At 42.5% G+C, this 12,568-nt stretch overlaps 1 protein-coding gene across 3 annotated transcripts in view; it reads left to right on the top strand.

The window, feature by feature from the left end:
• Nucleotides 1–446: 446 nt before the first annotated feature.
• TTC7B (tetratricopeptide repeat domain 7B) overlaps nt 447–12,568 on the top strand; it is a 277,659-nt gene continuing 265,537 nt past the window's right edge. For 2 of the 3 annotated variants that reach the window (XM_067556316.1, XM_067556319.1), the window contains exon 1: nt 1,176–1,477. In XM_067556316.1, coding sequence (XP_067412417.1) covers nt 1,357–1,477 — 121 coding nt within the window. In that variant the 5' untranslated portion in view covers nt 1,176–1,356. Of the gene's footprint in view, nt 933–1,175; nt 1,478–12,568 lie in introns of those variants that run through there. The other variant, XM_067556318.1, reaches the window with a different exon arrangement.

A 12,568-nucleotide genomic window follows, 5' to 3' on the forward strand; every position in this document is an offset into this window, starting at 1 on the left:
AGATGGGCAAAAATTTTGGACAAATAGTTTATGTTCCAAAAATTAGGTTGACAAACTATTCTAAAAATCAGCAAATAGTTTTGACTGAACTGACTTTTGTTTTTAATGTTTTGACACGTGTGAAACAACGTGTTGACTTTTAGTTTCAAAGTAAAATTTTGTTTGGAAATAGAGATTTATTTAAAGAACCAAAAGAAAAGAACATCTGGTTCTGACTTTAGCCCAGGGGCTAGGAAGGAGGTGGAAGTCTTACCCACTCTCCCAGTCACACTTCAGCCTCCTTCTCCAGCAATTAATGTAATTCCAAGCCTCATTCATAAATTACTTGCCATCTTCCCCAAGTGATCCATAATCTCAAAACCAACCCCCCTTTTCAAGTGATCGACGAGGAAGAATTCCTTTCTCCCCTGCCTTTCGTTCAGTTCATTTTGGTTCTTGGCCTCCCTTCCCCATTCCCATCCCTCAATGATTAGACCCTTCCTCCTCTCCTCCGGCTGAGCTGCCTCTGCCTCTTCAAGGCTCCGGGACTGCCAGCTAAGCAAATCCCCGGCCCGGTGGCTCCCCTGTAAAATTGCCTCAACTCTCCTCTCTACGGCTGCTGCCGTCTACCTCCCACGGGCGCGCTCCGTCGCCACCAGCTCCTCCTGCTCGGCTGCTGAAACGCGGCAAAACAGGAGCAGAGGAAGCAGAGCCGGGCGGCGCGGAGACACTCCAGCCTGTCTCACTCCGGCCTCCTTCTTGCACGTTCAGCGGGCTCGGGGGGTAGCGCTGGAAGGAGGACAGAGCCGGACGGGGAAGGAAGGCAATAGTGGGGGCTAAGGCGGCTGAGAGCTAGTGTGCTGCAGAGCGAGGAAGGGGGCAGTGAGGACAGGGGCCGGCTCGGACACCGAGGCCCTGAGCACAGCGAGTCAGTGGCCCAGCCCCAGCCAAGGGTCAGTGGTTTGCTCTGGCTGGGCTGGGCGGGGGGAAGGAAGGAAAAGGCGCCATCAGCAGAGGTGGGGGCGGCACGGGCCGAGGTGACGGGGGAGGGGAGCCCTGAGGCGGGGGACTCCGCCGGCGCGGCTGTGACGTTGTGCACTCGCCGCCGCTTTCCCCTCGCCCACCCCACACCGAGCGTGCCTGACGCCCACGGCCCGCGCTGCCTACGAGACCAAGGGCGGTGGCCGGTCCGGCCGCCTCCCCGGCCTGACTCCGCCTTGCGTCCTCTGCAGTTCCGCCGCGCCCCGCCAGGGGGCGCCGATCCCTGCGTTCGGGCCGCAGCCCTCGCGTTTTCTCCCCCCACCCCCCTTACTGCAGCCGCCGCCGCGGCCGAGGAAGCGACCAGTGCCGCCGCCGTCCCCCCGGGGACCCCCGGCCATGGCCACGAAGAAGGCGGGCTCGCGGCTGGAGACGGAGATCGAGCGGTGCCGCTCCGAGTGCCAGTGGGAGCGGATCCCCGAGCTCGTCAAGCAGCTCTCGGCCAAGCTCATCGCCAACGGTGTGGGGCCGAGCGGCGTCGGGATGAGAGGGAAGGACTGAGCTGGGGGCCGGGCCGGGCCGGGCCGAGGCTGGAGGGGGCGGGAGGAGAGGACGGGAAGCCGCTCGCTGGCCACCAGCGCGGCCTCTCCTGGGGAGCCGGCCCGGCAGGTGCAGCGGGGAGGGGAGAGGGAATGAATGAGCGGAGCGGAGCGGAGCGGGGGTTTCGGGGGGTCCCGGGCGCGCGTTGCCCGGGGTGAGGTGGTGGGTGGTGGGTGGGGGTGTCCCGCGCTGTCGTGGTTATTTTCCCGGGCGGGTTGAGCCGCTCCTAGAACGACTGTGCATAGCGCTGGAGAGGGAGAGCCGTGTAAGGAGCAGCACCCAGCTCCGTCCTGCGATGATGGGTGGCTTCTGTATGCTGGTGGTGATAGACCGATCCCCTGGAGAAGAGAAATGGAAGGTGGGGCACGGGTGTGATGAGGGATGTGACCTCCGAGGAAGAAATGAAGCCAGTAGCTGGAATGAAGGGGTCGAAAGGTGGGCAGAGGACTCCGCTTACGTTTGTAAGGTGTGACTGACCTTTACAGAGCGAGCGGCTATGTCTCTCTGTCTGTAAATTATGCCTATACCCTCACATATAAAGTGTTCTTTTTAAAGATTGCTTTAAACTCGTGAATTAAAATTTCTCAGATTAAGGTTTTCTTTGTAGTGGGAGCACACCCCCTTTGCCCAAGGCAGTGCCTGCTTGTGCTGGAAGTCTGACAGGTCATCTTACATTTTGAACTGTTGACCAGACCCTTTTTTTTTTTTAAAATCATGAATCTTGGCTTTTAAACTGGTGTTTCATCTTGTGGGACACGTAGGTTGAGCTGAAGTTATTAAAACACTTCTGTTTATAATTCATGCAATACTTGTACAAGTTTGGGTTATTTGTTACACAGCATTTCGGGAATAATTTTTTTAAAAAAAAGTCAGCCCTGAGAAATGTAACACTGCATGTAAGATATTTTGCATTATGTCTTGTACAAACTATGACTCTAATAAATGTGTTGAAGTTAAATAATGATTACAAAATAATAAAATTTAAAAAATAGAAAAGAGAAGAGAAATCAAGAGAGGAAGGGAGAAATAATGTGTTAATCTGATCTGAAAATAGCCCATTAGGCATTGAGACCTAGGAAAGCTGTTCCAGTTGGCAAGATGTGTAGAGAGCAGGCTCCTGCACCAACAAAATTAAGATGCCTGTGTTTAGAAATAGAGATGTGTGTAGTGAACTTGGAGAGGATAGACAAATATTGTATGTATGGTAGTCTGGAGCTGTTTTGTGGAGGATTTGAAGTCTGGTGATGTGGAACTTGATGTGGCTATAGAGAAAATAGTTAAAATAGTGAAGATGCGCGATGATAAAGGAATGGTTATGAGGATTTCAGTTCACGTGGAAGAATGATAGACAAAAAACCCTATCATCTGTGGCTGAACATTTTCACAAAACGATCACTCCATATCTGACCTCTCGGACTTCAACCTTCAAGGAAAACTTCACAAAACTTTAAAAAAGATGAACTTGGATACTTAAATTCATAACTCTGGCTTTGTGGCTCATTAGGACAACTTGTAACACAATCAGCTGTCCACTAACCCTCCTTTGTCCTATTACTACAAAGGTGTTAATTGCCCATTGCATTTTTAGTGGTCTCCTAAAACCTGTGTGAGCCCATTATGTTCTGATGGTCCATACCATCTTGTATTTATTTTGAACACTGTGGTTTCCCTCTCCAGACCTGAAGAACTTAAACTTGTCCCTTCCACCAACAGAAGTTGGTCCAGTAAAAGATATTACCTTACCCACTTTGTCTCTTATATTCTGGGACAATCATGGCTACAACAACACTGCAGACAAATGTCACATGGGCAGTGTTGCAGAATTGATAGGCAGTTTTGCACACAGGAAATATGAGAAGAGGAAGAAATTTCAGGTCAAGGTCAAGGATAAGAGGAGTACAAACTGTGAATGCTGCAATAAGTCTGAATCAAAGAGGAAAAGAAGAAAGATGGAGTTAGATATTGATTGTTTCTCTTGTCCAAGAGAAGCAATTTATCTTGACATTTAGGTGAACGAACCTGATATTAAGCCATAAATTAACTAGTTAAAAGATAAACAGAGGTAGAAAGGGGAGGAGTCATTAAAGGTGTTAGGTGAAGGTGTTGCTCTGTTGAGTATCTTTAGAATAAAAGCAGATGTTAAGGTTAAAGGTACAGTAGAGAGGAAGAATCTAGGGAAAGTAAGACTTACAAATGAAGCTTATGGAACTCGATAGAGAAGGAATCATCATTAGGTATACAAAGAGCAGTTTAATTGGGAGCCTGAACAGGAGAAAAGAAACGATATCAGCATGTTTGTCAAGTTGTGGCTGACTCAGATCTATGGTTCTGGTAATTTTTACATGCTGCTGGGCTTTGATTGAGGATACAAACACTTTTGGGACATCTGTTTACTAAATACAGAATATAGCTCTTAAGGGAGCTCTCCTGTTTTGTTAAGTGCCCAATCTTTAATAATGTTGTAAATATATAGCCTGTTTTCAGGTATAACTCTATTTTAATTTAAGCTCTTGATGTTTTAGACAACTTTTGTTGTTTTAGACAACTTTTATATGTGAAAAATTGATGGAGATAGTAGTTAGCTACTTTTTTATAGATTATTTTTTATGTAATACCATAAGTGTGTATGGTGATTATAAAAGACAGGGTTTCTACCGCATAGAGCTTACAACCTAAATTCGATAACTGATTGTGGGGGTGAAGCAAGTGAGAGACTGGCAAATGCTTTGAGGGAAGTATAATAGAACCTCAGAATCACGGACACCTGTGGGATGCAGTTGTTTGTAGATTGTTCTTTCAAAAGTTTACAACTGAACATTTATGTAATACAGTTTTGAAACTTTACTATGCAGAAGAAAAATGCTACTTTTTAACCCATTTAATTTAAATGAAACAAACATGGAAAGAGTTTCCTTACCGTGTCAGATCTTTTTTTAAACTTTCACTTTATTTTTTACTGATTTATGTTTAGCACAGTATTGTACTGTATTTGCTTTTTTTTTTTCTTTTTCTTTTTTTGGTCTCTGCTGCTGCCTGAGTGTGTACTTCCGGATCCAAATGAGGTGTGTGGTTGATCGGTCAGTTTGTTACTCTGGTGCTCGTAACTCTGAGGTTCAACTGAACTGCTCTTGGGAAAGTGTAGTTTCCTGTGATGAGCAAATAGATTAGCATGTTTTGTTTAAATTTGTTTATTTAATATTTAGTAGTGAACTCTTTTTATGGCTGGCTTGGAACATCTAAAACTTTCATAAAATTAGGGCGTTGTAAAGTTATTTTTGAGCACCATTTGAAATACGAATTACAGACAATGAAAAGATATGAGTTCAAACTGGGGCTTACCACATTTAATTTCTATATTTGGTGGATTGTATTTGGAAGGCTTCATAGAGAAATTGCTGAGAAGAGAGACAATTTGCTGGTTCACAAAATGGGAAAGACAGCATAGATACAATTTGGAGCATAGAGTGTGTCTCAAGTCTGGGGCCCTTACTATTTTCTTTGAGTGCAGTAGGTCATATGGGTGCAAAAAAGTCTTTATGAATGATATGAGATCATTATGAGTTAATACAATCTGATTTAGACTTCTCTACAAGACCCAGAGATGATGGGCAATGGGAAGAGTCTGTTGTACAGTTTATAAGTTTCAGTAGAATGGCTGAGGTTTTAAAGCTCTGCATTTGATCTCACTGATTTCCATATTATTGTTCTATCAGGCCTTCTCTCTTTCTCTTCTCAGTAGTCCTCACTTTGTCAAGACTCCTCATGTAGCAGCTTTGACCCCCTGTCTTGTACCAGAGTTTAAAATTGAGAGATTTAAAAATATATTTATTTGGGTTCTTCTGATTTTACTTATGTGGGTTTTGAGCTTCTGTGGTTCACACTTTCAAGCTTTTCTCCACAGTCATGAGGACTTTTTTAAAAAAGCTGAGATTCTCAGATCAAATGACTCCCAGAACTGAGGCTCTAACAAAAACCTTGAATATCAAGATGGTCAAGGCCACTCATAGGTTGCAAATTTATGATCATGTATAGTAATGAAACAGGAGATAGCTCAAAATAAGTTGTTACAATGGAATTTTATATCATGATTGTAGCTGCTCAATGATTCAAACCACACTTCGCCAAAACATCAGTTTTTACAATTCTTTTTTATTCATATTTTGGAAACATAAGACCCATATGATGTAAGTTTGAGAATGCAACTGAGTGAATGAAGAAGCTCATGGATTTCTCTTCATATGCAGACCTGCTTCCAGCCCTATGTTATTGCTACTGAGAATTTGACCCTCCTGGATGGCACTGGGATCTCTGGGTCTTGCTGGAAAACTGTGGCCTAGGGCATGAAAGAGGCAATCCTCTCTAGTTCAAGTCAGAGGAAATGGTGTACGTTATCTATTTTCTAGAAACCTTAGTTGATGTGAAATGTTACACTGTATATGAGAGAGAACACACTTTCCACTGACCTCTTTCTAATGAGGTGCGCCCACATGTCACAAATATGTAAACATTTTGACAAATCGTAGTGAAAAAGAAACATTGCTTCTAGTTCTTAAGTTTGCCATTGCAAATACACAAAGCATTTAACCTTTTTCATTTTCTAATCTATTTCTGTTAAGTTTCTTGCCTTCTCTTCCTTGCCTCATTTTTTCCCGTTGTCTGCCTTATTTCTTAGTATGTACGGGTTTGTTTGGTTTTTTGGGCTCCTTTCCCTGTCTGCCTCTGCCTCCTCCTAATACTTTTTCATGTCAATTCTATCTTTCCTTACATTTACCCTGCTTCCTGTGGGAGAAGGGCAGCAAACATGAAGTGGACAGAATATTTGTCATTTTCACTGTGCTGCTTCCATTGCACCTGGAGGTTAGTAGGCAGGAAGAATTGATCTTGTCAGTTTCAAGTTTAGCTCCCAGGTGGAGTAAAAAGCCCACAGTGTCAGGGATCAACAGCTTCTTGTGTATCAGGAGCTGCCTAGCCTGCAGTAAACTAATACTTTATTAGCTTTCCACACAAATAAAGTGCAATTTTTTTTCACTTCTTTTGACTTTGTTTTAGAACGTTACTGGTATAATCAGATGTGGAACAGGATTGCTGTTCTCAATAAATATCTTCTGTATAAAAGAGTTGATGATAGTACTATTCAGATATGACAACTAGATTTTGATAACTAGATGGGAATATTGTGAATTGTGACAAGACAACTGTGCTTCCGAACAAACTGGAAGTACTGGATGACTTCATGTGTCTAGGCACTAAACTGTTATCAAATGGGCACATCCAGTCAGACATCTTAAGGAGAAATGGTTTAGCAGCCTTATCCATGAAGGACCTGTATAGGGTCTGGAGCCAAAAGAAGGTGAAACTATATACAAAAGTGTGGATTTATCAAACCTGAGTACTTCCAATTCTCGTATATGGATCTGAAACATGTACATTGCCTAAACACGGCGTCAGGAGGCTGGAGGAATTTCATGGGGTTGCCAGTGGTGACTACTGGGTATAAGATGAATTGACTATCAGTAATGATGATGCATTGATGCCACCTGGCCTCAAGAGGACTGAAATTGTCATTGGCCAACACCAGCTGGCCCATTTTGATCATGATACCTGCCTTTGAGACAGTCACAGCACATCAAGCCCTGAAGATTGGACTAGAGGTCAGGAGATTAACCTAGCTGTGCCAGATCAGTAATAAACCTGTGATGCTCTTAGATACCTGGAATAAAGCTGTACAGTGTGATCATGCACTCTCAGTGCTAGCAACCTCTACTGTCTCAGCATGTTGTTGTTGAGGAGAATATTGTGGTGAACTTTTTTCTGAAGATTTCTCACTTTTGCACTTCCAGAAACTAGTCTCCCAACAAATATTAATTAGTTTGTTAACATGATGTGGTTTCCTCTTAGAGAGAGAGTTTTAATGCCACATATAGTTGTTTGCCTTTGCCTTTATAAAACCCCATTTTCAGTTGCTTGTAAATTTGCCAGACTTTAAACATTCAGGCTGAAATTTTCCATGCTCAGTGTCTGCCACAGACGGATTTTAATTTTTTTTTTTAAATTTCTACAAAAAATGATTCAGTTGTTTCTAAGAATGAGATTTAGGCATAATACATTGTGTTGTCCATGTTTTAAAAAAATTTCTGCCTGCCTTTTCTGTGAAAAGATCTGGTGCCTCCATGCTTTGGAGCAAAGACTTGAAATTTGGCAGAGGGTTATCTTTCTGTCAGGGATGTTCCTTTAGCTGTTCCTATGAAAAAGTGCCCAATTTTGACCAAGTTACAAGCCTTTGAACAACCTTAATTTGCACATGCTCTGTAGAATTTGTTAGGGTATGTCTCCTGTAAGAGACTCGTAATCTGTGGCTGAATTAACATCTTGATTTAAAGACTTCAAGAACCCTCAGTCCTTCCCAACCCCAAGTATGGTGATCTTCCATAAAGGCATCCAGACTTGAAGACATCAAGAGATGGAGAATCCATCACTTCTCTTAGTAGTTAGTTCATCCTCACTTAAAAGTTTGTGTTTTGTTTCTAATTTGGATTTGTCTAGATTTAACTTCTAGCCATTGATTCTTGTTATGCTTTTCTCAGCTATTAGTATCTGCTATTTTCTTACTATGAAAGTATAGGTACACCATAATAAAGTCATCTCTTGATCTTTTCCTAATTGCACTGTTTCTTACTATAGGGCATTTTTTTCACCATTTCAATTATTTTTGTGGCTCTTCTCTGCATCCTTTCCAGTTTTTTAAAAAATCCTCTTTAAAATGTGGACAGCAGAACTGGACACAGTATTTCAGTATCTATTTCACCAAAGCTGTGTACAGGGGTAAAATCACCTCCCTACTCCTTCTCTCCTGCTTATGCATCCAAGGATTGCATTAGCCTTTTTTGCTACAGCATGGCAGTGGGGGATTATGTTGAGTTGTTTGTCCACTATGACCCATAAATCCTTTTCAGAGTCACTGCTTTCAAGGATACAGTCTGCCTCCCCACATTGTCAACTATCCATTGATATGAAGATGATGTCTGCCAGGGGGAAAGTCATTGATGAGACTTAAGGTGGCTGAGGAGTCCAATTCGTGCTCTACAGATTTTTCCACATGTCACAGGGGATTGCTTGGAGAGAGCACACCTGCTGGCTGGGATGCTGTACAATTTCCTTCTTCCTCTACCGTTTCTCAGCCTCATGAGCAAGGCAATTCTCTTCAAAACAGGCTGACGCTTGATATATGATGTGATGCCATTGCAATCTGTTGCCAGCCAGTTCTTCCAAATTTGTGAGGTTAATGCCTCCCTTCTTAAGATATATTTTCAGAGTATCCTTGTAGCGTTCCCTCTGTCCTGCTGGGTTCTCTTACCATGAGTATGTTGAGAAAAGAGGACTTGCTTCGGAAGACAAATATCAGCCATTCACACATAATAACCAGCCCAGCAAAGTTGATGTGTCATAATCTTTGCCTCAACACTGGTGATGTTAGCTGCAGAGAGAACGCTGACATTGGTACAACGATCTTCCTATCTGATATGGAGAATCTTCCTACGGCAGTGCTGTTGGTACCACTCCAGACACTTAAGATGGCTTTGATATGTCAACCATGTTTTGCACCTATAAAGAAGGGGGGGGAGGGTGACTACTGCATTGTAGGCCAGGGTCTTAGTTTCCATTTGTAGATCTCTGTCAATAAAGACATGAGGGAGCAACTTTCTGAAGGATGCGCTGGCTAAACGGGTCCTATGCTTGATCTCCATATCAAGGTTGGCTGCCTGGGAGAGCTACCAAGGGAAGGGAATTACACAACGTTTTCCAGGGGATCACTGCCGATGACCATTTGTGGGAGAAGGGCGTTAACTTGTGCTGGGGCAGGCTGGTGGAGCACTGTACTCTTCCCAATGTTGAAGGAGAGTCTGTGGTATGATAGGCACCTGAGAAGAGAGCTAGGGTGGATTGCAAGTCAGCCTCGGTGTGTGCAAGGATAGCAAAGTTGTCAGCATACTGTAGGACGGTAATAACAGTCCTGGTGACCTTAGTTTTAGAATGAAGATGCTGCAGATTGAAAGCTGGCCTTCCATGTGATATTCAATTCCAGAGAAAAGGTAATCATGAATAAGAATCAAGATTACGGCAAGATAGAAACGGACCTGTTGACCATCCATACTGGTGTAAGCCGGGTTGTGTTATTGTCCCAACCATTTCTAATCCTTTACAGAGGACGGTGGTGGTCATTCCATCACAAAGTAGCCTGAGAACATGAACATGAACACTTCAGTGAACAACCAAACCTAGACAGCATCTTCCATAAAGCTTCATGATTGATGGAATCAAAGGCCTTAGTTAGACCAACAAACGCCAGTAACAATGGCTGGTGGTGTTCTCTACATTTCTCTTGGATCTGTCGTGCAACAAAAATCATGTTGGTGGTGCCCTGAGAAGGTTTGAAACCACACTGGGATTCTGGAAGGATGTCTTTGGCAAGAGGGAGGAGATGGTTCAAAAGGATGTGGGCAAGGATCTGCCCAGCAATGGAGAGGAGGGCAATACCTTGGTAATTCCCACACATTGACTTGTCCCCTTCCTTCAGTATCAACTTGGTGTGTCTTTGGACTCTGACCATCCAGCTTCGACTTCTGGTCTGCACCTGGACTCTGTCTGTGGTTCTGATCCTGGTTTGTCTACAGAGTCTGATTTCAGTTTTGGCCTTGGCCTGCCCCTGGATCTCGATTCCAGGGCAACCCTTGGCCCAAGCCTAACCCTATGCCTAGCCGTGACCCACACTCTAGGAACTAGGCCGGATTATCGGAGGCAGTGCCTGACAGCATGTGGCTGTATTAAAGTGTATTTTTGTTTTGAAGGGGCCCAGCTTACCAAGTGATCCAGATTGTTCTCTGTGATTGACCTGTTTTCCTTATTATTTACCTCTTCACTGGTCTTTGTCATCTGCAAATTTTATCAGCAGTGATTTTTGTTTACTTGCAGATCACTGATAAAAATAGCCTCCCCACTTCCTACCCCGCAGTGGTCCCTGAGCTTGGGCTCCAGCTTGAGCCCAAACATCTGCATCACAGTTTTATAGCCCCATAGCCCAAGCCCTTGAGCTGAAGTCAGCTCATATGGTCAGCTGTGAGCGCTTAACTGAAGCGTACACATACCCTCAGTAATCTGTCCTCTGAAAGGCAGATGACAGAACCCATGGGCCTGTGAACATGTTTGAAGTGCAGTTTTATTGTAAGCTAAAGGAAATTTTCACACACTTCTTGTTAAATTCCCTCACACTGGCACCATTGAATGAAAGTGAGACACCTCAAATGGCATTGCTGTGCCGGAAAAGCTATTTTTTTTAGTGTGCATACAGTTTACCATGTCTGACCTCTGTTTAGATGGGGCAATCACCCAGGGAAAAATTCATCCCTACTGAGGATGCCTCTGATCTCTTGTAACTTTATAATGTCAGATTCCGTTACCTGGTTTTCATATTGATATTGGAATGGTTATTTCAATGAAATTTGATGTGCAGAATTAGGATGTATCAATGAGGATGTAATATGAAATATGCCCTATAATGTTAGAAGATACTGATCTCTTGTTTTGTATTCCAGGTATTTTGTGAATAGTGTCCTTATTCAAATGCAAATTGTTTCGACTTACCTAGTCTTTTACGGTTTAAGCCAGGTTTGAAGAAAAATAGAAAATACATAATTAGCTGCCTATAGCAAAACGAAGAGGTACCATACTATATCAAGTCTTTTAAAAACATTCCTCCATTTTAGAGTTCTGGTACCTTTGAAAATTGTGCCTTATTGCATCATTGCAGAAGGTTAAAATTGCCCATTCTGTTTATGCATTTCAGTATACGTTCACTAGACTTGTCATATCAGTGCTTGCAGCTGGTCTGTTGGTATTGATGCAAATTACTCTGTGCTGGAATGCCTATAATATGAATTATCTGTAAAACATTTACTGGATCAATGATACAAGATAACTTTCTTCCACTTGCTGTTGCTATGTTGCTTGTCCTCTTTTTTCATTTTTAGCATTGAAGCATCCTTTATGCCATTATTTTCTATTATTTTCTTCTGAGCAGACTGTTACAGTTAAATGGTTTTGTTGCAGTGTCATTTAGGTTGCTTCAAAATGTGCAGTGCTGGGGAAGTTAGCCTTTCCTGAAGGGATCTGCTGTACCTTTATTTCTTCACATACAATAAAACATTTACCTGTAAGTTATTAGAATCTGTTTCAGACTTTGTAACTGATGTCCTAATTTTGGGAGTGTCTACCCTTGAAAAGCTGTAATGACATTTTTTATTATAAATTGCAATTATTAAAATCACAGTTTAAAATATTTTGATAATTGTAGAAAAACTTCTACCACTGGAAAAGACTTCCTTGTTTTGTAAACACAAGGAGGACTTTGTAAGCATTACTTAGTCTTGTGAATTTCATAAGAGTGCTCAGTCCTTATGAGTGATGAAGCAAATACTAAAAGCCTCCTTAACCTGCTGGTTTCCTGCAGCAATTAACAATGGGTTCTTTGTCTTTTAATAAATGAAAAGCTGCTCTTTGTTATGAAACCCTTTCATTCGAGGCTTATTTAAGAGTTAAAACATTTAATTTGAGGTATCATATTCAGTGTACAAGGTGATTAGTTTGGTTGTAACAGCGCCAATGAGAACATTGTATTGAAAGTCTTCTATAGCCTATTTTTAAAAAATATGTACATGGAAAATATTGGCATTTATTTCATAACTCTAGTTTGATTTGTTAGTCTAACTAAACTTTAACTATAGTGTCATTGACACACTATGAAATGAACACACTTCTTCTGAGAACTTTGGGCTCACTGTTCTAGGTGTAAAATGATCAAGAGTCAGATTGCCTTTTGACAAAGGCATGTATAGGTTTCAGTACAGGAATAGTTCTAACACAAGGCTTTTCCCCATATTGATGATGCCTACAGAACAGTGCAGCTTGCCTGCTAGTATAATTCAATATATTGGCGAATTACCCAGAACAAGAATTG

This window comes from Emydura macquarii, unplaced genomic scaffold, assembly GCF_026122565.2.
Source record: "Emydura macquarii macquarii isolate MOO-44397 ecotype Brisbane River unplaced genomic scaffold, CSIRO-AGI_Emac_v2 contig_1713, whole genome shotgun sequence".
NCBI classification, from domain to species: Eukaryota; Metazoa; Chordata; order Testudines; family Chelidae; genus Emydura; species Emydura macquarii.